At 44.1% G+C, this 24,215-nt stretch overlaps 1 protein-coding gene across 6 annotated transcripts in view; it reads right to left on the bottom strand.

Moving 5' to 3' along the window:
* Nucleotides 1-24,215, bottom strand: part of MYPN (myopalladin) — a 164,393-nt gene that overhangs the window by 85,281 nt on the left and 54,897 nt on the right. For all 6 annotated transcript variants that reach the window (XM_014574681.4, XM_006125268.5, XM_014574680.4 and 3 more), the window contains exons 3-4: nucleotides 5,406-5,581; nucleotides 2,880-2,931 (exon numbers count right to left, since the gene is read on the bottom strand). In XM_014574681.4, coding sequence (XP_014430167.3) covers nucleotides 2,880-2,931; nucleotides 5,406-5,581 — 228 coding nt within the window. The remainder of the gene's footprint in view (nucleotides 1-2,879; nucleotides 2,932-5,405; nucleotides 5,582-24,215) is intronic.

Raw genomic sequence — 24,215 nt, 5'->3', positions numbered from 1 at the left:
AGAAAAAGTCTGTGTTTTCAGTGTTGAGAGCTGATGCAACCAGGAACATACTAGAGCAGTGGTCCCCAACCATTTGAAGCTACCGGGCACCAGAGGGCGGGGACACCTGCGTGCCCAGGGGAAGGGCTGCGCATATACTACACCCTTATGAGCCACGTGCCTGGGGCTAGCAACCCCATGCGCCGCGTGGCCACGGGCGCCCATTCACCGCAAGCCTGGGGCCAGCGCCCTCCAGAGCCACATGCCCAGAGCAGGTGTCCCCCATAGCTATGTGCCTGGGGGCAGGGTGGCCAATTTGCCGCATGCCCAGGACCAGTGCTCTCCATGCACCGCGCACCCGGGGCGCGGGCAGCCAAATCACTGTGCGCCCGGGGCCGGTGCTCCCCATGTGCCATGCGCCCGGGGCGGGGCCAGCCCCGAGCACTTGGCAGGTGCACACAAATGCCCCCGTGGGCACCGTGTTGGGGACCACTGTACTAGAGCCTCTAATGTGGTGGCCAGACAGCATCTCTCATTATGACCCTGCCAGAACCATCCTGTCCCCGGGATAGTTCAGAGCGGACGCATGAAGCCCTGTGCTTTTGAGGGCTCTGCAGCAGCTGCCCCAATCATCCTATGGATGGGAGGGATCCAGGAGATTATGGGGACCTGGTGTGGCGGCAGCAGGGGTCGCCTTCTCTGCACTCCCCAAAGCAGTGGAGCCAGAGCAGCCTGACTGCCTGCTCTGCTCTGCCCTGCCCTGCCCCGCCACTCTCTCCTGGCCTGCTGTGCTTAGCTTCTCAGTGGTGGTGGGAAACAGAGCACCCCGCCAGGTCAGGAGTACTGGCCGCTGACCTGCTAAATTGAACTCCAGGAGATTGATCGGGAAGTCACCAATCTTCCCCGTAGTAAAGACATGGCTTAAGTACAGAAGGCAGTACTACTTCAAAAGCAAATGGACTAAAGCTAAGCCTGAGAGTGGAGAGACAAATCTTCCTGCAATACAAATTTCAACTCTAACGTAATGCCTCACTAGTTCAGCAGAGTCCCTGCATTTTCCTGGAGTTATCCCTAGATAAAGTTCTTTCCCAATGTGAGGATGGAGTCGTGTGGTAAAAGAGGTACCATGTTGTTTGTTAAAATGCAGCTCAGTGTATTCCTGCCCTCCCTTCATTGACAAAGAACAGCTACTTGACCAGTAATTGCTAATCAACTTTGATGACACCTGGCTCAAGACATCAGTTGGAGCCCTTTGTCTTTGAGGAACAAGTTTACTGGCTCCCCAGATTAATCTGAAACACATTTCAGTTATAATGTTAGCTCATTATAAAGCAATGCTTTATAATGGAACTTCTCAGGCAGAAGAGTATACACGAATACTGTACTGAAGAACATTCGAGTCAGAATCCCATCCAAGGAGGGGCCCACTCAAGCAACTCAGTCACTGATCCAAATGTTGCAATGGCATAGACATATAGTATATTTCTGAAAGAGTCAGCTTCAACAAGGTCAGTGTTTTATTATACTAGTTCAGTTATTGCATCTCCCTATGGCGCATGGAGCTTTGTCTTGGGCTTTGAACATTGTGCTGCTCACTGCTTTAATGCAGGTGCTCTTTGCACCCAAGAAATCGGTTTGACTATCAAAATTACCTTTTTGATCATTATCACTTTGACAAGAAGTATAATAGAGTAGGTAACTATGTCAGTTGACTCCTCTTCTGCAAGTTTCACAAAGATAAGGTGGTTTTGAGAATGGATCTCACATTTATTCCAAAAGTAGATTTGAGTTTTCATTGAGCACAAGAGATCTTATTGCCGTCTTTCTGTGAACATACTTGTCATTCAAAGAAGAAGCTGCGTCATTATCTGACTGAGGTGAGTTTTAAACTTTTCTCTGAAAAGAACTGCATAAGAAAAACAGCCTTATTGGTTTTATTTCAGAAAAAAAAAGGAGAAGGAGAGCTAAGGTTTCAGAACCATCAATCACAAAGTGGATATGCTTGTGCATTTCTAAGGCATATATATAGAGCAAAACAATTTAAACCTCCAATGATCATCAGAGTTCACCTAGTATGCATGGGGATGGCATCATGAGATGAGAAAGGGAGATTTCTTATCATGCAATTTGTAAAGTTACAATGGGTATGTCTACACTACCCCGCTAGTTCGAACTAGCGGGGTAGTGTAGACATACCCAATGTGATTATCCCTATATACATATACAGTGTTTTACAAAATATACTCAGTATTCAGCTGATGCAGATGTTGATAGGTAGGTCTTACATGCTGAGGTGATTCCATGGGGAATCTTTTCTCTGTGACAATATTTTGTCACTGTTAGGAATTCTGTCACTGTTAGGAAAATCATACCCTGAGGTTCCATGAACCTAGCCTTGAGAGAATTGGAGAATTTGTGGTTGCTTACCCAACAATTTTCTGTGGATAGGTCCACAGAGCCAGCCCAGCCCTCCCTGAAAAAGGGAGATCTTTTAAACTTATGGTTAAATAGTTCTCTACAGTAGTTAATCTTGGTGAGTATTATTTTTGAAGATGCTGATACAGAGCAAGAGATTTTTTTATTTTATTTCATGCTTCAGAGTCCAGAGGAGCTAGCTTTGGAAGCCTCTTCAAATTGTGGAGGTCCCTGGAAGGTGGGGGCTAGTTTCTTGTCAAGCATGCAGTCAACTTTTGATTCAATACCTTGTGGCTATGAACAGATGATGAACACACTGAGGATCTGTGCACCTACCACCATAGGTGGTAAACTGATCACTTAAACAACCACAAATTCTCCCATTTTATACTTTAGTGATTACAAGTATTTTTAAAACTTAACCTCACACCTGCTTTTGGCCTTTCAAGGTAAAACTTTAGGAATATAAGCCAAGCAACACTTACTGATCCATTTCTTCTGTGCTGATTTCACCTTCAGATTCAGAAGAAGAGGCACCTATGGAAAAGCAAAAACATTTCATGTGGAGTCCGACTTTATCTAAGACAATGTGACTCTGACCTGTGTTCAGAATCTGTTTTTTAATTTTGAAGTGCCTAGTAATGAATGTCTCCACCTAGAGACATCTCCTATCCGATTTCAATTGTCTTTTATATAAGCAGATTGTGGCCCTAATGTGGAGAGGTAGTAAGTACCTGTGAGTACCTACAACTCACATTGATTTAAGTGAGTGTTCTAGATATTCACAAGCGATGAGGAGTCCTGTGGCACCTTATAGACTAACTGAAGTGTAGGAGCATAAGCTTTCGTGGGCAAAGACCCACTTCGTCAGATGCATGTAGTGGAAATTTCCAGAGGCAGGAATAAATATGCAGGCCAGGATCAGGCTGGAGATGACCAGGTGGATCCAATCAAGGAGGATGAGGCCCACTTCTAGCAGCTGATCTGGAGGTGTGAATTCCAAGAGAATAGAAGCTGCTTTTGTAGTTAGCAAGCCATTCACAGTCTTTGTTTAATCCAGAGTTGATTGTGTCAAACTTAAAGATGAACTGTAGCTCAGCAGTTTCTCTTTGAAGTCTGGTCCTGAAGTTTTTTTGCTGCAGGATGGCTACTTTTAGATCTGCAATAGTGTGTCCAGGAAGATTGAAGTGTTCCCCTACAGGTTTTTGTATGTTGCCATTCCTAATATCAGATTTGTGTCCATTGATTCTTTTACGTAGGGACTGTCCTGTTTGGCCGATGTATATAGCAGTGGGGCATTGTTGGCACATGATGGCATATATTACGTTGGTGGATGTGCAGGAGAATGTACCAGTGACAGTATGGCTGATCTGGTTAGGTCCTGTGATGGTGTTGCTGGTGTATATATGTGGGCAGAGTTGGCACCGAGGTTTGTTGCAAGGATTGGTTCCTGAGTTCGAGTTATTATGGTGCGGTGTGTAGTTGCTGGTGAGAATATGCTTCAGGTTGGCGGGTTGTCTGTGGGCAAGGACCGGCCTACCTCCCAAGGCCTGTGAGAGCGAGGGATCATTGTCCAGGATGGGCTGAAGATCACTTATGATGCGTTGGAGAGGTTTTAGCTGGGGACTGTAGGTGATGGCCAGTGGTGTTCTGTTGGTTTCTTTCTTGGGCTTGTCCCGTAGCAGGAGGCTTCTGGGTACACGTCTGGCTCTGTCAATCTGTCTCCTCACTTCCTCGTGTGGGTATCGCAGTTTACAGAATGCTTGTTGAAGGTCTTGTAGGTGTAGGTCTCTGTCTGAGGGGTTGGAGCATATGCGGTTGTACCTCAGTGCTTGGCTGTAAACAATGGATCGTGTGGTGTGTCCGGGATGGAAACTGGAGGTTAGCAAATATTTTTATGAACGCTAATCATAATAGTCATGACTTTATTCTGATGAAAAACAAAAATAATTATTTAAACTTTTCACCGAGCATAAAATGTAATGCATTCAGCTAATTTAACTGACAGGATTGTTTAAGAAAAATTTGGTATCTGTAGGTAATCCAGAGATATGACTTTATTTTGCACAAACATACCAACCAACCAACAACCAATCAAATATATACTAGATTTGCCCCACATGAACTACAATACAAGAGTTACACAGTGCTGACATTTCTTTATTGTTGATAGTAGTGTTTCAGCCAGTATTTAGCCAGTTGTTAGTTTTTGGTGCCAACAGTTACTGACCAGTTAAGAAGGATATAGTGCCAAATTAAGTTAGGTCATATAATTCACAGTAAACACACATTCTAACAAACAAAAAAACTCTTTTTGGAGGCTGAAAAGAGAGAGACAAACCAAGATCTTATGAATTTCTTTTAAAATCTGGGAGGCACTCCAGCTATTATGATAATGGGCCCAGTATGAAACTCTAGCGATGATAGACATAATCCGTTTTTTGCTAAATGGGAGCTGCTTAAGAATTTTTTGTTTTAAAAATTTGTAAATGGATATTAAATTCAAGGCTTAGTAAAAATGTATATAAAGAGTAGTAAGATTAACTATATAAAAGAATTATCAAAGAGAAAAAGAAAAAAATGCATTAATAGACTAGAACTGCTGGATTTCTCTTGATCAGCTCTTCAGCAGATCTGTAAATTTAGCAACCTTGGGACCTGACCAGTGCTGAGCCAGAGAATTTGCCAAACCACAGGAGGTCAGTATTGTTTAATAGCATTATGAAAGCATCCACTGCTTATTGGGCTCCTAGAAGACATTTAGGGATAAATTAGGGCTTAGTAACAGCACAGACCATTGAGAGCCAGTACTGGTGGCTGTAAACAAACTTTATGGGACTATGGGAAACTTGGCCACACCCATGATAAACCAACACCCAGTTAACTAAAATCATGCTGGACCACGGATGTTGCTGTACCAGAGAGTGCTGGACTAGAGAGTTTCAACAATACATTGTTCTATTTTTAAAGGTGTATTATCAGTTTCATTATGCAAAGATTTATAATGTTACCTTCTATGTATATCTCTGCAGAAGTTGAGTCTGTCCCATAGATGTTTGAAGCAAAGCAAGAATAACGTCCTGTATCCTCTTCAAAAGCTTCAACTATAATCAAAGAGTGTAGATCTCCTGACTGGATAATGTGTATATCTGGTGAGTTTTCAAGCTCCTTTCCTTCACAGTACCACCTTCAAGGCAAGATTACAGTTTATCATAACAAAAACTCAACAATTAAAAAGCACTTTAACAACAAAACAGATGGCTCATTGCCTGTTGCAGATAGATACCTTAGGCAAATTAAACTGACAGTCAAAAAGATAAACAGTTGGTTGTCTTTAGAACACAATTACAGCAAATAAAAGAGCCACAGACTGTACAGCACTTATACCTATTAACATGTTAGTTTATTGCATATAACAATGAGGTATTTTTCCAGATGGGGATCTCTCTGCTAACATGATAGGAGAAGAGAAAAAAGAATTCAATTCAGCTTCTGTTTCTCATTGTCATATGAATTACATTAGATTTACTTCAATAACATATGTACAAATATACATCAACTTTTTGGACATATACAAAAAATCTACTCAAATTTATGCCACTTTCAAGCATCTTTTGATCATTCAAACGTCCATTCCACAAGCTTGTTTATATAAGTATCTTTCATTCAAATAGTATACCTTTCTGAGGATTGGAAAGATTGACTGTACTATAGAAAAGATTGTTGCTCTTCCTGTTTTCGTATGTGGTATTGTAAAAGGGCTAGGCCCTAAGGCCTTAGAGAGGTCCTCCAGGAGGCTAAAGAGGCCTGCCCCCTGGAGGAGCATGAAGAAACTCCAAGAGGGGTGCAAGACAACCCAGCCCCCATTCCTGTCATTCCCTCTCAACCCAAGAAAGAGCCCGCACTGGCGTTACTTCCTGTGAAAATGGAGGTAGTGCCAGCTTCCTGTAGTGTGTGTGGGGGGGGGGGATGTCCCGCAGCTGCATGCCAAAGCTGGAATCTCAGGAAGCACGTGTGCTGCTTCCCCTCCCCCAAACAGCTGATGCATTTCCTGAAATGCCCGGTTTGTCATGCCACCAGGGACTTCCTTCTCCCTGCTTCCTGCCTGCACAGGGGGGAAGCAGTGCACATGCTTCCTGAGACCCAGACCTGGCGCACAGCTGTGGAACCACAGGGTACCAGCCAAGCGGTCCCTGTCCCCTCCCCCTGCCCAGACCCACACGAGTACCCTGCCCCCCTGCCCAGACCTTCAGGAGTACCCTGCCCAGCGCCCCACCAGCAACCTATTCCCTGGCCAGACTCCCACCTGCCTAGGGCCCCACCAGCACCTTGCCCCCTGTCCCAGACTCCACCAGTACCCTGCCCCTTGCCAAGGGCCCCACCTGTACCCTGCTTCTGCCCCCTGGCCAGACCCCATCCAGCACCCTGCTCAGACACCACCATCACCCAGCCCCTGCCTCAGGGCCAAACACCCACCAGCATGCTGCTCCTGCTCCCTCCCTCTCTGCCAGACACCTACCCCCAGCTTGCTCCTATTTTTCCACCCAGATTCTGCACCCCATCCCTATTCCACTCACTGGCACATTGAATCCCCTGTCCCGCACACTGGTTCCCTCTTTTTTGGCCCCACCTCAGACTGTAGAGGGGCCCACAAATTCCACTAACCCAGGAACCTCAGAAGTGTTTATCTGGGCTGAGGCCTTGAACCTCAGTCCTACCTACTATCCCCCCATGGGGATGGGGTACCAGGGGAGGGAGGTGTCTCAGCTGGGGCCACATTAGTGAGACTTGGGGGGGCTTGGAGGTGGGTTGTGTGTGGGTTTTTTTTTTTTTTTTGCATCTCACTTGTGTGGTCCCTGACTGATTTTTCTGTGGGTCAGTGACCCCTGACTCAAAAAGGTTCCCCATCGCTTCATAAATAAAGACAATGCTGAAATGTTTGTGTTGGACATATTTCATTTAAAAATGAAGTATGGCCAACAAGCCCCCAATTGGGGCCAAGCCCTCAGCTGGCCGCAGCATCATAACACTTCTGCACATACTCCAGACCCCAAACTTGAGCCTATCACATCCCCAGTCTTCTGCCACAACACTACTGCACCAACCACACACTGCAAATCTGTGTCCTGAGCCCGTCATACTCCCAACCCCCCTGCCCTGAGCCCCTCATACAGCCCAACCTGAACTCCTGCACCCTCACATCCACAAGCCGGTGGTTTTCTCAACACCCCAACTCTTCACTTGACCCCAATACTCTCCAGCCTGGAGCCCCCTCCCTGAGCCAGCAGCCCCTTCTCTACCTCCTCCTGCATCCAGATCCCTCCCAGAGCTTGCACCTAAGCTTTTCAAATTTAGTCACATTAAAAACTAAACAAAGAAATCGACTGGATGTTGAAAACGATTTGCGTTGCACACTTTCATCTTTCAAACCTAGGATTTTCCAACTCGTGAAGAAAATGCATCATCCTTCACATTACATTTGTTTTGTTTCTGCTATTTCTTGTGTTAAATTACATTTTTATTAAATTTTTGTGCCAAGAAAAACTATTTGTGCTTATTTTTAATTTTAAATAAAAAATTTTACACAAAGTTTTTGTGTTTATTTTTTATTTTAAATTACAAATTGAATTTTTTGTTAAAAGGGGGGTTGTATGATGGTAAAGAAGAGGTGGAGAGGCAAAAAGGTTTCTCAAAAATCAAAAAGGGGGCGTGATGCCGAAAAGTTTGGGAACCACTGCTCTAGAGTAACCGGTCAATCAGGAGTCAGGGAGGACTATAAGAGAAGCTACAGGATCAAAGGCAGTTCAGTTGCAGCCCAGAGCTGAAGGAAGAAGGTTAAAAGAGCTGGATGGCTGGCAGAAGTAGGGACAGCTCAGAGTGGGGAGCTGGCCAGGACACTGTCTCCAGGAGGAGAAGCCCTGGAGGCACCACTCTCTTATAGAGGGGGAATGAGACTGAGTGGAAGCAGATTGAGACTGGATCGGACTCAGAGACAGTCTGCAGAGAGTACTGGGATGGGCTTCTGTTAGATGTGTACCCCAAAAGGAGGGATGTGAATGCACATGAGACTGTGTGACCCGGCCAGAGGGCTGAGTAGCTGCAAGTCTTTTAAGACTGCGTCAGTGCAGAAACCTGTACTCGGCTGAATGGGGGTTGCTCACAGGAGGTGAATGCCCACTCTGTTACAAGTATCATGTTTCCGGTACAGATGTTTAACAACTTTTTTTAAAGATCAATGCAGTTATGAAAGTCCAAGAGGCAGCAGGTAAGATGACATACATTGTGTCTCACATGCCTTTCATGCACAACTAGGTCTACTCACAGAGTTCAGACTTATCTATACTTGCCTGCTATAAAGTCCTTGATATAGAACTGTCCCTTAAATGTCATCCCTGTAAAATGTGGTGTTCAGCTTGGAACAAAGGAAAGAAAAGGACTGATATATAATCGAATGTGACTCCTTACACTGTCATGTGTTGCTGCATGTTTGTGACTACAGTACTTGATTATTAAATGCATAAGGTTAATGTTTATACCAATTTCTATTTTTTCTTTTCCTCCCCCCCCCCCTACCTTTCCTTATTTATTCTTGGATCTGGACTTTCAAGACTCCAGTCATCTGAAGAAATGGGTTGTACTCACAAAAGCTCATGATACCATCAACATGTTTTGTTAGTCTTTAAGGTGCTACTAGACTATTCATTGTTTTTTTTAAGTTTTTCCAGTAACAGATTAACTCACCTACCCCTTTGAACAATTCCAAATAGGTGACTGCCAAACCTAGGTTTTGTAGGCAGGGTCAGAGCTCAGAGGTTGGCTAACTATAGCACCACTCTATCAAAGTCTAATAACTCCTGTTATTTTGAAATAATTTAGTCCGTGTCTACACAGCAGGCAATTATTTTGAAATAATGTTGAAATACTGTCAAGCTGGAGGACTTCTTACTCCAACTCCTATAACCCTCATTATATGAGGAGTAAGGGAAGTTGGGGGAAGAGTGCTCTATTTTGAAATAAATGCTGTGTAAATGCTCCCAATTTCAAGCTATTTTGAAATAAGCTACGCAATTGATGTAGTTCAATTTGTATAGCTTATTTCAAGGTAAGTCCTGCTGTGTAGATGCACCCTAAATGTGCTAATTCAAAATAATGCAGGAAATATACCCTGATCTCACATTACACCTTTAGGATTTACAAGGAATAATATTATGTAGTATTATCTCATTACGTAATAAGTATTTTAAGTTCTACTTCTTCCAGCAAACTTAGAGGCTGTGTCTAGACTGGCAAGTTTTTCTGCAAAATCATCTGCATTTGCGGAAAAACTTGCCAGCTGTCTACACTGGCCGCTTGAATTTCCAGAAAAACTTGCCAGCTGTCTACACTGGCCGCTTGAATTTCCGGAAAAGCACTGACGATCTCATGCAAAAAATAGTGAATTGGATTATTCAAATTACAAGAGGCTGATAAGAACAATTTGCACCGCTATAAGTACCCTCTGGTTGGTTGGTTGGTTGGTTAAATCCTTAGGATGTGGAAGGTAGTGTGTGAGCCAGCCAATATTTTTAATCATTCCTCTCTGATAGGAATCAAACTTGTAAATGAAGTTAAGTTCCAATCCTTCCCTGTGTATTTGGCTTATGGAATTGGCCTGATACAACACTGTGACTTTGAGATCCATAAATGAGTGCTCAGGCCGGTTAACGTGTTCTCCAATGGGTTTCTGTGTGTTGCCTTTTCAGATATCTGATTTGAAAACTCCTCATTTCGAAAAAAAGCGGTGGCTGCCATTATGCAAATGAAATGTAGGATATTTAAATCCCTGCTTCATTGTCACTTTTGATATGTCTAATTTACATCCCTTTGCCGACAGAGGGGTGTAGTTTAGACACGGCCTTATAGAGAAAAAAAGAACAAAAATGCTTTATCTGCTATATACTTCAGTGAGTTTGGTTCTGTCTTTCCATCCGTCTGCTTGTTCAAGGACTCCTCCTAAAGAGTAAGAGCTAGGACCACCAACATTGGTAAACAGCTTCTTCTTATCATAATTTAAAGCAAAGTAAAAGTTTGGTTGTGCTAGGAAAATGGGATGTGTCTGGAATAGGATTGCTTCTCATAAAACCATACAGAAAAGAGACAGAATCACCAGGCAAACGAAAGGGGCTGGCTGGGGTCATACCTCCACCATCTAGGGCTGCCCCAGCTCTGAGATTCCAACCTTCTAGGCAGGGACCAGGTGGTCCAGTGCCAAGGGACAAGTAGAGTGTGTGTGTGGGGAGGAGTTCCCCCTCATATGAGATTTGACAGGGAGCAAGAGGAAAGTGCATGGATTGCTGCATTCCTGGGGAGCACAGAGGGTGGGCGAACCTGGACCTGCCCCATCTGGGGGAGGTCATGAAGAGGCACTTCTTACCCCAAACTGCTATGGCTAGAGAGGGCTGGGGTAAACATCTCTCCCCAAGGCATCCTGCATACTAACCCCCACCATCCTCAACCCCACCCAGAACAATTATTTAAATGAAGCATGTACATTTTCCTTTTATTTTCCAAAAACCAAAAAGGAATTGAGTTAAGGACCCAAGCAATGCTGGGTAATTCTTCTAATAACAATATAATTTTCAGCACTCTTTTACCATAAAATAGTGTAATCTCATTAATCATTCATCATATTGACATTTATTTCTTTGCTCTCATAGATGTGTTTCCTTTCTCAAACCACAGACAAAGCAAGACACATTACTGTGAATGCTTTGATAGAAGCAACACTAAAATGGAAGGGCTATATGTGCCTCTGCCAATCAAGTTTCTGAACAAAATTTAAAGGTTTGACAATTCTTTAGGAGCAGATTGGAATCTATTCTTCATTCTATTGTTCGGCAAGGTATTTTTCATATAAACCATTCCTTCCAATTAACTTGCATGAATGTAGTCTTCTGTTACAGAACAATATAGATGACAATGCATAACTTAGTTGCTTCTGTTTTTTCCTCTGCATTTACCTCACTCCTTCAAAATGAGCAGGATGAGTTAGTAAACTTCAACTTTTGCTTCAGTCACAGGCTCAATTTTCCCACACTGTATATTTTAATCACTATTTCCATGTTACTTAAAGTTCACACACTAAGCTATTTTGAGATTATACAAAAGGAAAACAAAAAGATTAAAAGTACAATATGCCCTTGTAAATTTTATAAATAAAAAGCATATTTTTACCCCATATTCCTCACCTCAATACCACAAATTGCAAATCAACATTTTAAGAAATGTTTTAGCGAGATTTTACATCTTTTATATAAAATATCAGATTGTGATATAAGCTTTATTAATTAACATTTTATTCTTACCATTTAAATATTGTGCATGGCTGCAAGGAAATGTTAGTTTTTCTTCAAGAGCTTGTTCACGTTCAGGTTTGCGTGCATTATATTCAGTTCTCAGAATTGTTTCCGCTCGGCAACTCCCATTGGGTAGGCTTGGGAGCCCCTGGAATGGTGTCAGCGGTGGCACCTGCAGCTACTGGAGCACCAGCTCCACATCCAGGACCACTGGTTCCAGGAGGACTTGCGGCTGTGGCAGCAGAGCTTGGAGGTGCTGGAGGAGCAGGGCCGTGCCCTCCACAGCCACCTCCAGACCTTGGTGGACCGGTTCCTGCCTCCTCCTGCTCCATCCCCAGTGGCCGCCCCAGCTCTCGCTCCTCCTTCCACCCCTGATCCCCCTCCTGCTTCCTCCACACCCCGCATCCCTCCTGCCCCACCCTGCACACCCACTCCCCCCCCAAAGTCTCCACACCCACAGTACTGCAAGACGGGAGAGCCAGCAGGACTCCTAACCCTGAGCTTTCCCTTCCCTTCCTCCACTTTCTCCTCCTTCCAGCTCCCTCCTCTCAGGTTTCCCCCTCCCCTCTCCCACCCTCATTCCTCCCTCCCCCCACCCCAGTTATGTACAATAAAGAGAGGGTTTTTTTGGCAAAACAGGTGTTTTTATTTTATATTAGGAAGGGGGGGTTAGGGAGGGGAAAGAGGAAGAAGGGAAGGGTGCAAGAAGGCCTCACTGGGGCACGCAGGGAGAGTTCAATCCTCCTCCACCTGGAAGCTCTCCCACAGGGCTTCCCGGATCTGGACAGCCCCCCGCTGGGCCTCCAGGATGGTGGCAGTGCGGGGCTGCACATAGTGGCCAGCCATGCACTCAGCCTCAGCCATCCAGACTGGCAGGAAATCCTCCCCCTTCCGCTCACATACATTGTGCAGCACACAACATGCTGCCACCACGGGAGGGATATTGTGCTCGGCGAGGTTGAAGCGGGTGAGGAGGCATCTAAAATCGGGCTTTCAGGTGTCCGAAGGCCCCCTCAACCACAATGTGGGCCTTGGTGAGCCTGGCATTGAAGGCCTGCCAGGAGGGGTTGAGGTGTCCTGTGTACGGCTTCATCAGCTAGGGTTGTAGGGAGTAGGCCGCATCCCCCACCAGGCAGACAGGCATGTCCACGTCACTGACCCTGATGTGGCGGTCGGGGAAGAAGGTCCCAGCATGCAGCCTCTGGCACACAAAGGAGTTGCAGAACACCCAAGGAGTTGGTGCTGGTCTAGGTCATCTTCAGAGGAGTGGCACCATCGCACAGCACTGGAGCATAATGATCATTTCCTCACTCATCAGACCTCAGACTAAGCCTCAGTCAGGACCCAAGCAAATGTTTTAATGGCATGCCCAAAGACGGCATCGCAGTCACTCGTCCGGATCCTTCCCTGGTTTTTTAACCACCTATCCCACTTCTACCACGTGTGGTCCCTTATAACATCAGACTGCTGTGTCCTTCTCACAGTAAAGGGGGGATAGTCTCTCCATTTTTCTTCACTCCCTCCTTCCCATCCCTTTCCCCACCCCTCTTCAGGGATCCGTCTCACAAGGAACTCTTGATTCAGGAGGTGCAATCACACCTCGTCTTTGGAGCAGTGAAGGAGGTTCCTCAGGAGCTACGAGGCAATGTTTCCTAATCCCCAAGACAAAGAAGTGGTGTCTCACCCATCTTAGACCTGCATGGGCTCAACCAATTTATGGTAAAATTGAAATTCCACATGAGCTTGCTGAGTTCAATCATTTCTTCCCGGGATCTGGAGTACTGGTATGGACCATCAACATGAAATATGCTTGCTTCCATATCACTATTCCTCTGGCCCACAGACAGTTCCTGAGATTTGTGACCAACCACAAACACTGTCAGTCTGCAGTGCTTCCACAGCTGCCCTCATGTTCACCAAATGCATGTATCCCTACCTTGACAATTGGCTACAGCAGAAGCACTTCAGGGAGCAGATGGAGTCTCAAGTCTGGTTAGACAAAGTCACTTTCCACGGATTAGGTCTGGTCCTCAGTGATCAGGAAGTATCAAATGGATACTATCGCTGACCGAAAGAATCAGCTTCATTGGTGCAGTGCTAGGGCATGCCAGAGCTTCCTGGGAACATGGCAGCATGCATTATATGGTCAAACATGGCAATCTGAGACTCAAGACACTTCATGCTTGGCTTAAATCAGTGTATCAGCCAGGCTAATACAGTTGTGACTCACTAGTATCTTTGTTGGGGTAAGTTTTGGACACTCTGTGATGGTGGCTGGACCCTCACATGGTCTACGGGGAAGTCCCATTAAACACCCCATGACTGTCCATGATCCTGATAAAGGATGTGTCTGACCTAGACTGGGGGCCCACCCAGGGTATCTACAGACACAGAGCCAATGGTCACAGACTGAGATCCTGCTCCATGTCCATACAGAGAAGCTCAGAGTGGCGAGACTAGCCTGCCAGACCTTTCTGGACAGACTTCAATGCCAGTGTGAGGCGGTGCTGACCATCAATACCACTGCCATGTTCCACCTAAACAAACAGGGAGGAGCCTACTTCTCTCCTCTAGATCAGGAAGCCCTCCAGATACGAGACTTTTATATAGCCCAGTCCATTCACCTGGAGACATCCTATTTCCCAGATCATCAGAACAAGTTTGCAGACCATTGCAGCAGATCATTTCTCAATCACAAATGGTAAATTTGTCCAGACATCTGACAGTCTATCTTCCAAAAGTGGGGGTTTCCCCAAGTGGACCTACTCACTCCCAGGAACAACAGGAAGTGCTCGATGTTCTGCTTCTTTCAGAAACACACCCTGGGATCTATTAGGGTATGTCTACACTAGCCACCCTAGTTCGAACTAGGGTGGCTAATGTAATCATTTGAACTTGCAAATGAAGCCCGGGATTAAAATATCCCAGGCTTTATTTGCATGTTCCTGGGCGCTGCCATTTTTAAATGCCCGGTAGTTCAAACTCCGTGCCCGCGGCTACACACGGCACGGGCTAGGTAGTTTGAACTAAAGCCCCTAATTCGGACTACCGTTACTCCTTGGCTACGGCTAGACTGGCATGATTTTCTGCAAATGCTTTTAATGGAAAAGTTTTTCCGTTAAAAGCATTTGCGGAAAAGAGCGTCTAGATTGGCACGGATGCTTTTCCGCAAAAGCACTTTTTGCGGAAAAGCGTCCGTGCCAATCTAGATGCGGTTTTGTGCAAGAAAGCCCCGATCGCCATTTTCACTATCGGGGCTTTTTTGCACAAAACAATACCGCGTTGTCTACACTGGCCCTCTTGCACAAAAGCATTTACGCAAGAGGGCTTTTGCCCGAATGGGAGCAGCATAGTATTTCTGCAAGAACACTGACAATCTTACATGAGATCGTCAGTGTTCTTGCAGAAATTCAAGTGGCCAGTGTAGACAGCTGGCAAGTTTTTCCGCAAAAGCAGTTGCTTTTGCAGAAAAACTTGCCAGTCTAGACGCAGCCCCACTGCAATGAGGAGTAGCGGGTAGCCGCGGGCACGGAGTTCGAACTACCGGGCATTTAAAAATGGCAGCGCCCGGGAACATGCAAATAAAGCCTGCGATATTTTAATCCCGGGCTTCATTTTAATCCCTAGTTCGAACTAGGGTGGCTAGTGTAGACATACCCTAACAGATTCATTCCTGATACCTTGGGGGGATCACCTTATGTATTCCTTCCCACTGGTCCCACTAGTCCACAAAGTGCTGCACAAGATCCAAGAGACAAAGCAAATTATTATGCTAGATCCAGTGAGGTCAGACCAGCATTGGTACTCCATACTCCTGGAGATGTTGGTAGACTGCTCAATAGCACTACTACTTTACCCAGCTATGATCACCCAGGACCATGGTAGCCTACTTCACTGAGACCTTCAGTCCCTTCATCTCATGGCTTGGAAGCTTCATGGCAGGGACGTGCCCCTCCTGAAGCACTAAATGGGAGAAGAGCAAAGCACCAGCAGTTGTCAAAACCATCCTGTCCACAGAATTGTTTTGGGCACTACCCCTGGGGCTAGCTGGGAGACCTGGCATTGGCAGCACGGGTCAGGCCAGCCCCTGCACTCACCAGTAGTAGTGGGAAGAGGAGTGACCTGGCCCCAGTCTGCTTTGCTCTCCCAGCAGGAGCCACATTGCTTGCAGTAAGGGATGGAACTGCCTCTTGAGTTCACCAGCAGCAAGCAGCTAGGAGCTAGGGGAGCGGAGCGGGCTGGGGCCGGGTAACTCTGCTTCTCACTGCCACTGGTGAGTATATGGGGGCCTGATCCCTGCTGCCAGTGGTTGTCTACCTAGCCCTCCAAGCCGCATTGCTCAGGGGAGGGATGGGGAAGAGGTGAAATGGAGGCAGGGAGAGGGCGGAGCAGGGGTGAAGGTTTGGGGGAAGGAGTGGAGTGGGAGCAGAACAGAGACTGGAAGAGGCAGGGCCTGTGGCAAGAGGGGTGTCCCAGGCCCTGCACCTGAACGAGGGACAGCCCTCCCCTGAACTGGGGGATGGCATGGGGAGGACTCACAGGGGGCAATTGTGTTGGCCTGCACACCCCTTGTGTCCCATCCCAGCAGTCATCTGTGCTTCATCATCAATCCCAAAGGTGCTCCAATGCTTGACTTGGTGCAAGAGATGTTGCTTGGTGGCAGGAAACCTTCCACCAGGGCCACTTATATAGCTAAGTGGAAAATGTTCTTGTGCTGGAGTGAGCAACATCATATATCTCCACTCAAAACATTTATACCACTCATCCTGGAGTATCTACTTCATCTGAGGCAGCAGAGGTTGGCAGGATCATCCATCCATGTTCAACTTACAGCCATTTTGGTGTTTTACCCAGGAGAGGTAGGGTGCTCTGTGTTCTCCAATTCTATGGTGAGCTGTTTCCTGTTCATAGTGGTGCCATACTGGACGAAAGGGCTTCTGGTTTCCTCACAACACATCATGGATCATGGACTGGATCCGTACTTGCTATGTATGTCCTTGCCAAGATTTCGTCTCCTTCTATTATGGCAAACTTGATGAGGGCAAAAGCCTCATCCATGGTTTTCCTGGCCCAGGGTGCCCATCCAGGTGATCTGTAGAGCAGCAACTGGGTCTTCTTGCACATGTTTACTATCTACTATGTCATCCCTGCCAGAGAGGATGCAGCTTTTGGTAGGGCAGTGATCCAATCAGTGGTTCCTTATTCTATCCTTACTTCCAGGGCAAAACTTGGGAATCACCTGATTGGAATTGATGTTAACAAGCAGAAGAAGAAAAGACAGTTACCAACCTTCTTGTAACTGTTATTCTTCGAGGTGTATTGTTCACGTCCACTCCAATATCCACCCTCCTTCCCTTGTGTTGGAGTAGCTGGCAAGAAGGAACTGAAGGTGGGGTTTGGTTTGTATTGGTCATATATTGAGGTGCCCGGTCCAGGGGATTTCCCAGCCTAATGGGAGCTACTAAGGAGAAAAGTTTTTGACAACTGTGTATGTGACGCACACACATCCGATTGGAATCAGCATGCACAACACATCTTGCAGAACTGTTATAAGAAGGTGAGTAACTTTCTTTTACAATGGGAGTGTATCAATACTTTTTGTTACTGACATTTTATTCCTGCCACAAATTGTAGAGAGAGCTTCATTACAGAAGTCAGATTCACATTAAGCCCAACCAGCATCAAACTCTATGACCAAATTCAGCCCTGGCATAATTGACTTGAATGGAGCTATACCAAAGATAAGTTTGGCCGCAGCGCATTTATTAAACGGTCAGAAATATTCTTCAAGTTAATGGAGAATTGGAGATTCCATGATTTTTTAAATTTATCTACAAATTGATAAATCACAGATCTATTTTCTCAAACAAAGTGGTGCTAAAATGAACCTTTTTCAGTTATCTATGTGTACTTTAGAGAATGCTCTCTCAGAAATTTCATGACATGCAGCCTGTTTATAGCACTTCAAATCCTCATGACACTTATAGGACGGTTGCATGTGCCAAACCATGCAATGTGATTCATAAGTAAAATTAACCTAGCAGAGATGAGCCAAACAGTTTGGAAAAAAATTAGACACCTCTCAGCCTGAGCGGATAAAGAGGGGCTATCTCCCACTAGTAGGAAGAATGTAAGTCAGACCTACTACTTTAGCAATTAAAAAAAACCCAGAGATGAAGCAGGAAGCATGGAGAGGAGTCTCACAACCTTTAGTTTCATGAACAAAATATTATATGGTCCTCACCGCAAATTCTCTCTCACATCTGCAGGGTAGTTAAAGTAAATGTTACTCAATGTTTTAGAGGATATGGGGAGAATTAAACTGCAATTCAAATTCACTTTTTAAATTATAAATTCTTTGGAGCAGGGCAATTGTTTTCTATATGTTCATGCCTTGTACAATGGGTCTGCAGTTCTAGGTGCTACCTTAATATAAATGTTAAATAATGATAATAATCTGAGTGTTTCCCTATTGCTGTGAACTTAGTTTTGGGGTTAGTTTAACCACAGATTTTATGATGTCATTCTTTGATTTTTCTTCTTTTATGGCACTGCATAAAATTGATAGACAAAGGATAAAATTTGGGTAAATTGAAACATTGTTGTAGATAAGCTTAACCAACTTGACCTAGTAATGTGCTTAACTTTTTAAATCTTCCTGTAGCTCATTTGCCACCTGTGGGCTTCTTTATACTACATTTTACACACAACAAGCTTTACATTACTAGGTCTGGTAGCACTTTATAGATTAACAAAACATGTAGATGGTATCATGAGCTTTTGTTGGCACAGCCCACTTCCTCAGATGACTGAAAGAAGTGGGCTGTGCCCACAAAAGCTCATGATACCATCTAAATGTTTTGTTAGTCTATAAAGTGCTACCAGACCTTTTGTTGTTTTTTAAGTTTATCCTGTACAAACTAACTCGGCTATCCCCTGAAGCTTCTTTACCTTACTGTTTGATTGCAGCAAAGGTTTGGATGGACCCAGATTAGCATTCAAATCAAAACAACTAAATCTTCAGAGATTCACTACTTTTAATCAGTTTTGTGTGCCACCCACCTTTCTGTCCCTTATGTCAGTGGTTACACAAAAATAGTTGCCCAACTGGTAGATTACACTACTTTACCATTGACAGCTGTTTGTTGGCCCCGATCCACCCAGCATGATTAACTCTACTCTTTTACATCACCACTGAATTTGTTCCATAGTGTTTTATTTTTAACTTGATTTATGAACGTCAGCTATATCTAAATTCCAATTGCTGTCTTCTGTTCTTTTTGTATTTCACATAATACCTAAACTTATCTCTGTAATATCATGTGACAGCCACCCATTCAATATGGTGCTTTGTTCCCCTATGATGGTAGTGGCTGGGCCACAGATACAGGTTACAACCATTTATGACAGAGCAGGATCTTCTAGTCAGGCAGTAGAGGCTGACTAGATCCTGAGTTCCTGGGTTCAATTACTTGCTGCTAATTATCACCAAGGGGCGCTGGGCTACACCTTAAAAATGGATTTCCTATCCATGGATGGCTGTAGTCCAAGTTTTACAAAGAACGCCTGCAGAAGTGAGACGGATTGGTTTGGCTAGTTCTATAGTTAGTAATTTGTAGTAATTACAGTTACATAATTAGCATTAACAATCTCAGAGGGATAGCCATGTTAGTCTGTAACTTTAAAAACGAGTAGTCCCGCAACAACAGCATAATATATAAACATAGATTTTGTGGGCAAAACCCACCTCCTCAAATGAGCAGAGTGAAGAGTGTTCTCACTCTGGTCATCTGAGGAAATGTTTTTTGCCCATGAAACCTCATGATATTATATGAGTCTCTAAGCCCTCGTCTACACTAGGGAGTTGTTTTGAAATAACTCCCCTTATTTCAAAATAACAAGCAGAGCATCCACATTACCAAGCCCGTTATTTTGAAATAATACTCCAGGAATGCGTCTACACTGCACCGTTATTTCGAGATAATCAGTTTAGAAACAACAATGCGAGCATCTACACAGCCATTCTGTTCTTTTGAAATAATTTTGAAATAACAAATGTCTTGTTCCGAAATCTGTAAACCTCATTCTATAAGGAATAACACCTATCCCCAAATAGCAATTTTGAAATAAGGTGTGTGTAGACACTCCACTGCTGCTATTTCGAAATAGCTTCTTACCAGGGCCATTCTAAGTTATTCCTCCCCAGCGCCTCTTGGGGCTCTAAACTGAGATAGCACATCTACATTAGGGAAGCCTGCCTCAGACTAATTTTGAGGCTTCCCTGCAGTGTAGATGTGCTATTTTGAAATAAGCTATTCGTATGGCACTGTCAAATCAGGTACAAATACATTGCATCACATCCAAATAATTGAAAAATAAGAGATGTATGTTCATAAATGACTCATACCTCAAACTAGGAGCCTGTCTACATCATGAGTTAGTGTGCAGAAAGGCAGGATGTGTATATAGTCCATAACCTTACAGCTCACAAACTGGTTGTACAGACCCTGCCTCAGTGCACTGGAAGTTCTGTAATGCACTTCGACATATTCCCATTTCAAATGCCAGTATTCCAAAGAACACTACAGAATGTTTAATGTTCTGCAGGAAGATCCATGTGGTGAGTAAGTGTGTAGCAAGCTCATGTGCTGAGGACTCACACCCTCATTTGCCACACATTAATCACCACAGAGACACAAGGTAAGCACAATTTATAGTCTTAATTGGGGTACATTCCTTTTTGTTTCCCTTATTACAGCTGCTGCTTATTAACACACGCCTTTCCATAATGTATGGGATTCCCAAATAATGTGCCCAACTACTAGATGAGGATTCTATTAATGTGTTTCTTGTGTGTGCTTGCCATGATTTAGTAGAAACAACAAATGGATACTGAATACTGCTGTAAAAGATTAATTTTAAAAGAATGATTTTTATAGGTGTGTCCGTTGGTTTTGGAGACATGAAAAGTGAGCTAAAGATGGGAATTTTGTGTTTGAGTTTAGAGGGAAGTTTAAAAATGAACCTGTAATCAAATACATTTTTATTTTTATTCATTTTCAGGGATAAAAGTTGTCTCCCCGATACTTCATTATTGCTATAATAACAGGTTTTAAGTGTTCTCATGAGAGCTGCCCAAAAAGTTTTCTAAAAATTAATGGACAACTATGCAAGCAAAAATGCCAGATTTCATCAGATATGATTTGTGGAGTTGTACACATGAACCTATTCATCTGGAAATCCTGGGAAATAGATTTGCTGGATTAAAAATTTTGCCTGGCCAGAGAGGAAGTGAGAGGGTGGAGGTAAGGCAGCTATCTGGTGCTCTATGTCTCCTGCCGCCCCCAGGCACCACTCCCTTTGCTATGGGAGCAGCTGGGGAAAGCTGAGGGAGAGTGGAAGAAGAAGCACATTTCTGCCTTCTGCTTGTCAGAGTCCGAACCATAGGTGTTCCCAAATTACAATGTATTATTTAATTTTCATAGGTGTTCAGACAACTGCTAAGCATTTGTGAAAATATTTGTGCATCCTAAAAGTTTGGCACATTTTAACACAAATGATCATTTATCTGAAAATTCCTACTGAAGTATGTTAGGGTATGTCTACACTGCCACCCTAGTTCGAACTAGGGTGGCTAATGTAGTCATTCGAACTTGCAAAGGAAGCCCGGGATTTAAATATCCCAGGCTTCATTTGCATGTTCCCAGGCGGGCGCCATTTTTAAATGCCCGTAGTTCGAACTACCTGCCCACGGCTACATGCGACATGGACTAGGTAGTTTGAATTAAAGCTCCTAATTTGAACTACCGTTAAACCTCCTTGCAGGAGAAATAATGGTAGTTCGAATTAAACTCCTAATTAGGAGCTTTAATTCGAACTACCTAGTCCGTGCCATGTGTAGCCACGGGCAGGTAGTTTGAACTACTGGCATTTAAAAATGGTGCCCGCCCAGGAACATGCAAATGAAGCCTGGGATATTTAAATCCTGGGCTTCATTTGCAAGTCCAAATGCCTATATTAGCCACCCTAGTTCGAACTAGGGTGGCAGTGTAGACATACCCTCCTATACTATTCATTATTCATCCTTAAAACTGTTTTAGTAAGCAAATCAAGGCAGAAATTATATCATATAACTTAGCTGTTTCATCACACACTGGAAACAAAGAACAATCAAAGTGAACAGTTTGCGAACAACTCATATTCTGAAAATTTGCAGTGGTGTTGTTCCTGTGCCGTTTCCAGGATATTAAGAGACAAGGTGAATGATATTTTATTGGATAAACTTCTGTTGGTGAGACAAGAGCTCTTCAGTTCTGAAAACTTGTCTCTTCCACTAACAGAAGCTGGTGCAATAAAGATATTATTTCACCCATCCTGTGTGTCAGTCTGAAAGTTATTTATCTAGCTATTCAGCAAAAATTACAAATGACAAATATATTTAAAGAAAATAAGCATTTTATAAATAATTCACTAGGCAAATAAGTGGCTAAATTAACATGGAATCACATGTGTAGTGAATAGTTCAATTAGTTTTAGTGATCATAGAGTGGACAGCCTTCCCCTTGCCCCAGATTACTATTTCCAACCATGCCCCTTGGTAAATTTCCAGAGCCTACCCCTCAGGTCAAGGCAGTCCCAGATATGAGTGGTTGAGTTCAAGATTCCAACTTCTAATAGGCTAATTAGCACATTTTTTTAAACCTCTGACTTCTTCTGTCTTGCAACTGAATCAAAAGAACTAGATTGATTTGCTGCTACTATTGAACATTTGTTAACAGAAAAAAACCAACAAATGGTCTGGTAGTACTTTATAGACTAACAAAACATGTAGATGGTTTCATGAGCTTTCGTGGGCACAGCCCATTTCTCCAAATGAACTGAGTTATGAGTTTGGGATTTGTATACCCAAAATAAATAGGAGAGGGGAAAGGGAGGGGGGAGGGAAGAAAGAGAGGGAGGTGGGAGACAGAGCATTGGTAGTGTCCCAACCAACTTTAATCAGTTAACAGCTATTCTATTAAGTCATCTGTCTCTGATGAACATTCTTTGCACCCATCTCTCTGCAGTAGCAAAATCCAGTAATTTAGAAGCACTGAAATCATGGTAACATTTTGTATCTAAATTACTTGTTCAGAAAAGTGCTTTTTCAGTAGTATTAATGACAGTGTAACATGTGAAAAATAAATCAGTAATAACAAAAGTCATGTTACAATCCCAATATCTGCTAAAGGTAATTGACATTTAGCTCAGATTGTGAATGCATACCTAAATGCGAAGATGCATGTTCTTGGAAAAACAAGGATCGTTATCCTTTGCTTTGAGCCCAGCAAAAACATTAATCAACTTTGTAGCTGCAGTCAATCCTTGATACTGTGTTCCTGTTAGGCATTCTTCTCTAGTACATCTATTCTACCACTTTGGGCTCAGAAAGCTAGTACTGTACATTCTGTCAAGATGCCTGATACCAGCAATGTGAACCAATGTCAAATGATAAAGATAGTTTCTACTTTTTCTTAATACTATCTTAACAGAGGTTTATGAATCAAAAAAGAACCTGTTTAAGAGAGATTTAGTATGGACAATTGTTAACTCTTCTGATGTCTGTGGAGTTATACAGCTTTATATCAGTTTATATCAGTTTAAATGAGGTCAGAAAAACTATAAGGGTATGTAACACTACAGCATTATTTCAAAATATCTTGTTTCGAAATAGTTATTTTGAAATAGCTTATTTCGAAATAACACGTCTAGACACAAAATGCATTTTGAAATAGTGTTTTGCTATTTCGAAATAGCGCGTCCACACTGAGTGGATGCTGAATTGCATTTAAGGCCGGCCGGAACCGGTTCTTGCAGGGCATCAGGTCAGGAGTTAGCCTCAGGCAGCAGCCACACAAGGTATCTGAGACCTGTGCTTAAAGGGATCCTCGCCCCCCCCCCCCCCCCGGACAGCTAGTTCTAAGGTTTCCCTGTTTGCTTGCCTATCTCGCTGAGGGACAGCAAAGCATTTTTTTTCTCTGCGTGCTCTGGTTGCCCTCACTCAGGACACCACAGCACTCTGCAGCATGGAGCCAGAGCTGCCCCTGGGCACTCTGGTGCTTCTCTTGGAAATGTTGCTGCGAGCCTGGTGGCATGTTCTGCAGGCAGTAACAGTCTCCCTGGTGTGCCACACTAGGGGCTTGTGCCTCATTCCTCCCTCACGTCCTTCCACTTACCCCTCCCTAACCCCCCTTCCTGCTGTACAATAAAAGACACGTGTTCAGTACAAAAAAAGCCTCTTTATTGAACAAAACTGGGATGGGCGGGGGAATGAAACTGAGGTGCGATTGGGGAAAGAAGGTGGAATGGGGAGGAGGAAACCTGGGAGGAGGGAGCTGGCGGCGGGGGGGGGGGGGGGACGGGACAAGGAGAGGAAGGGGGAGCAGAAGCTCAGGGCTCAGGATTGGGGGTTGGGCCAGCCCAACTGTCTCCCAGCACCATGGGGGC

The sequence above is a fragment of the Pelodiscus sinensis genome, chromosome 8 (assembly GCF_052426305.1).
Source record: "Pelodiscus sinensis isolate ZL-2025 chromosome 8, ASM5242630v1, whole genome shotgun sequence".
Classification (NCBI taxonomy): domain Eukaryota; kingdom Metazoa; phylum Chordata; order Testudines; family Trionychidae; genus Pelodiscus; species Pelodiscus sinensis.
This window is presented reverse-complemented; position numbering and strand designations above follow the sequence as displayed.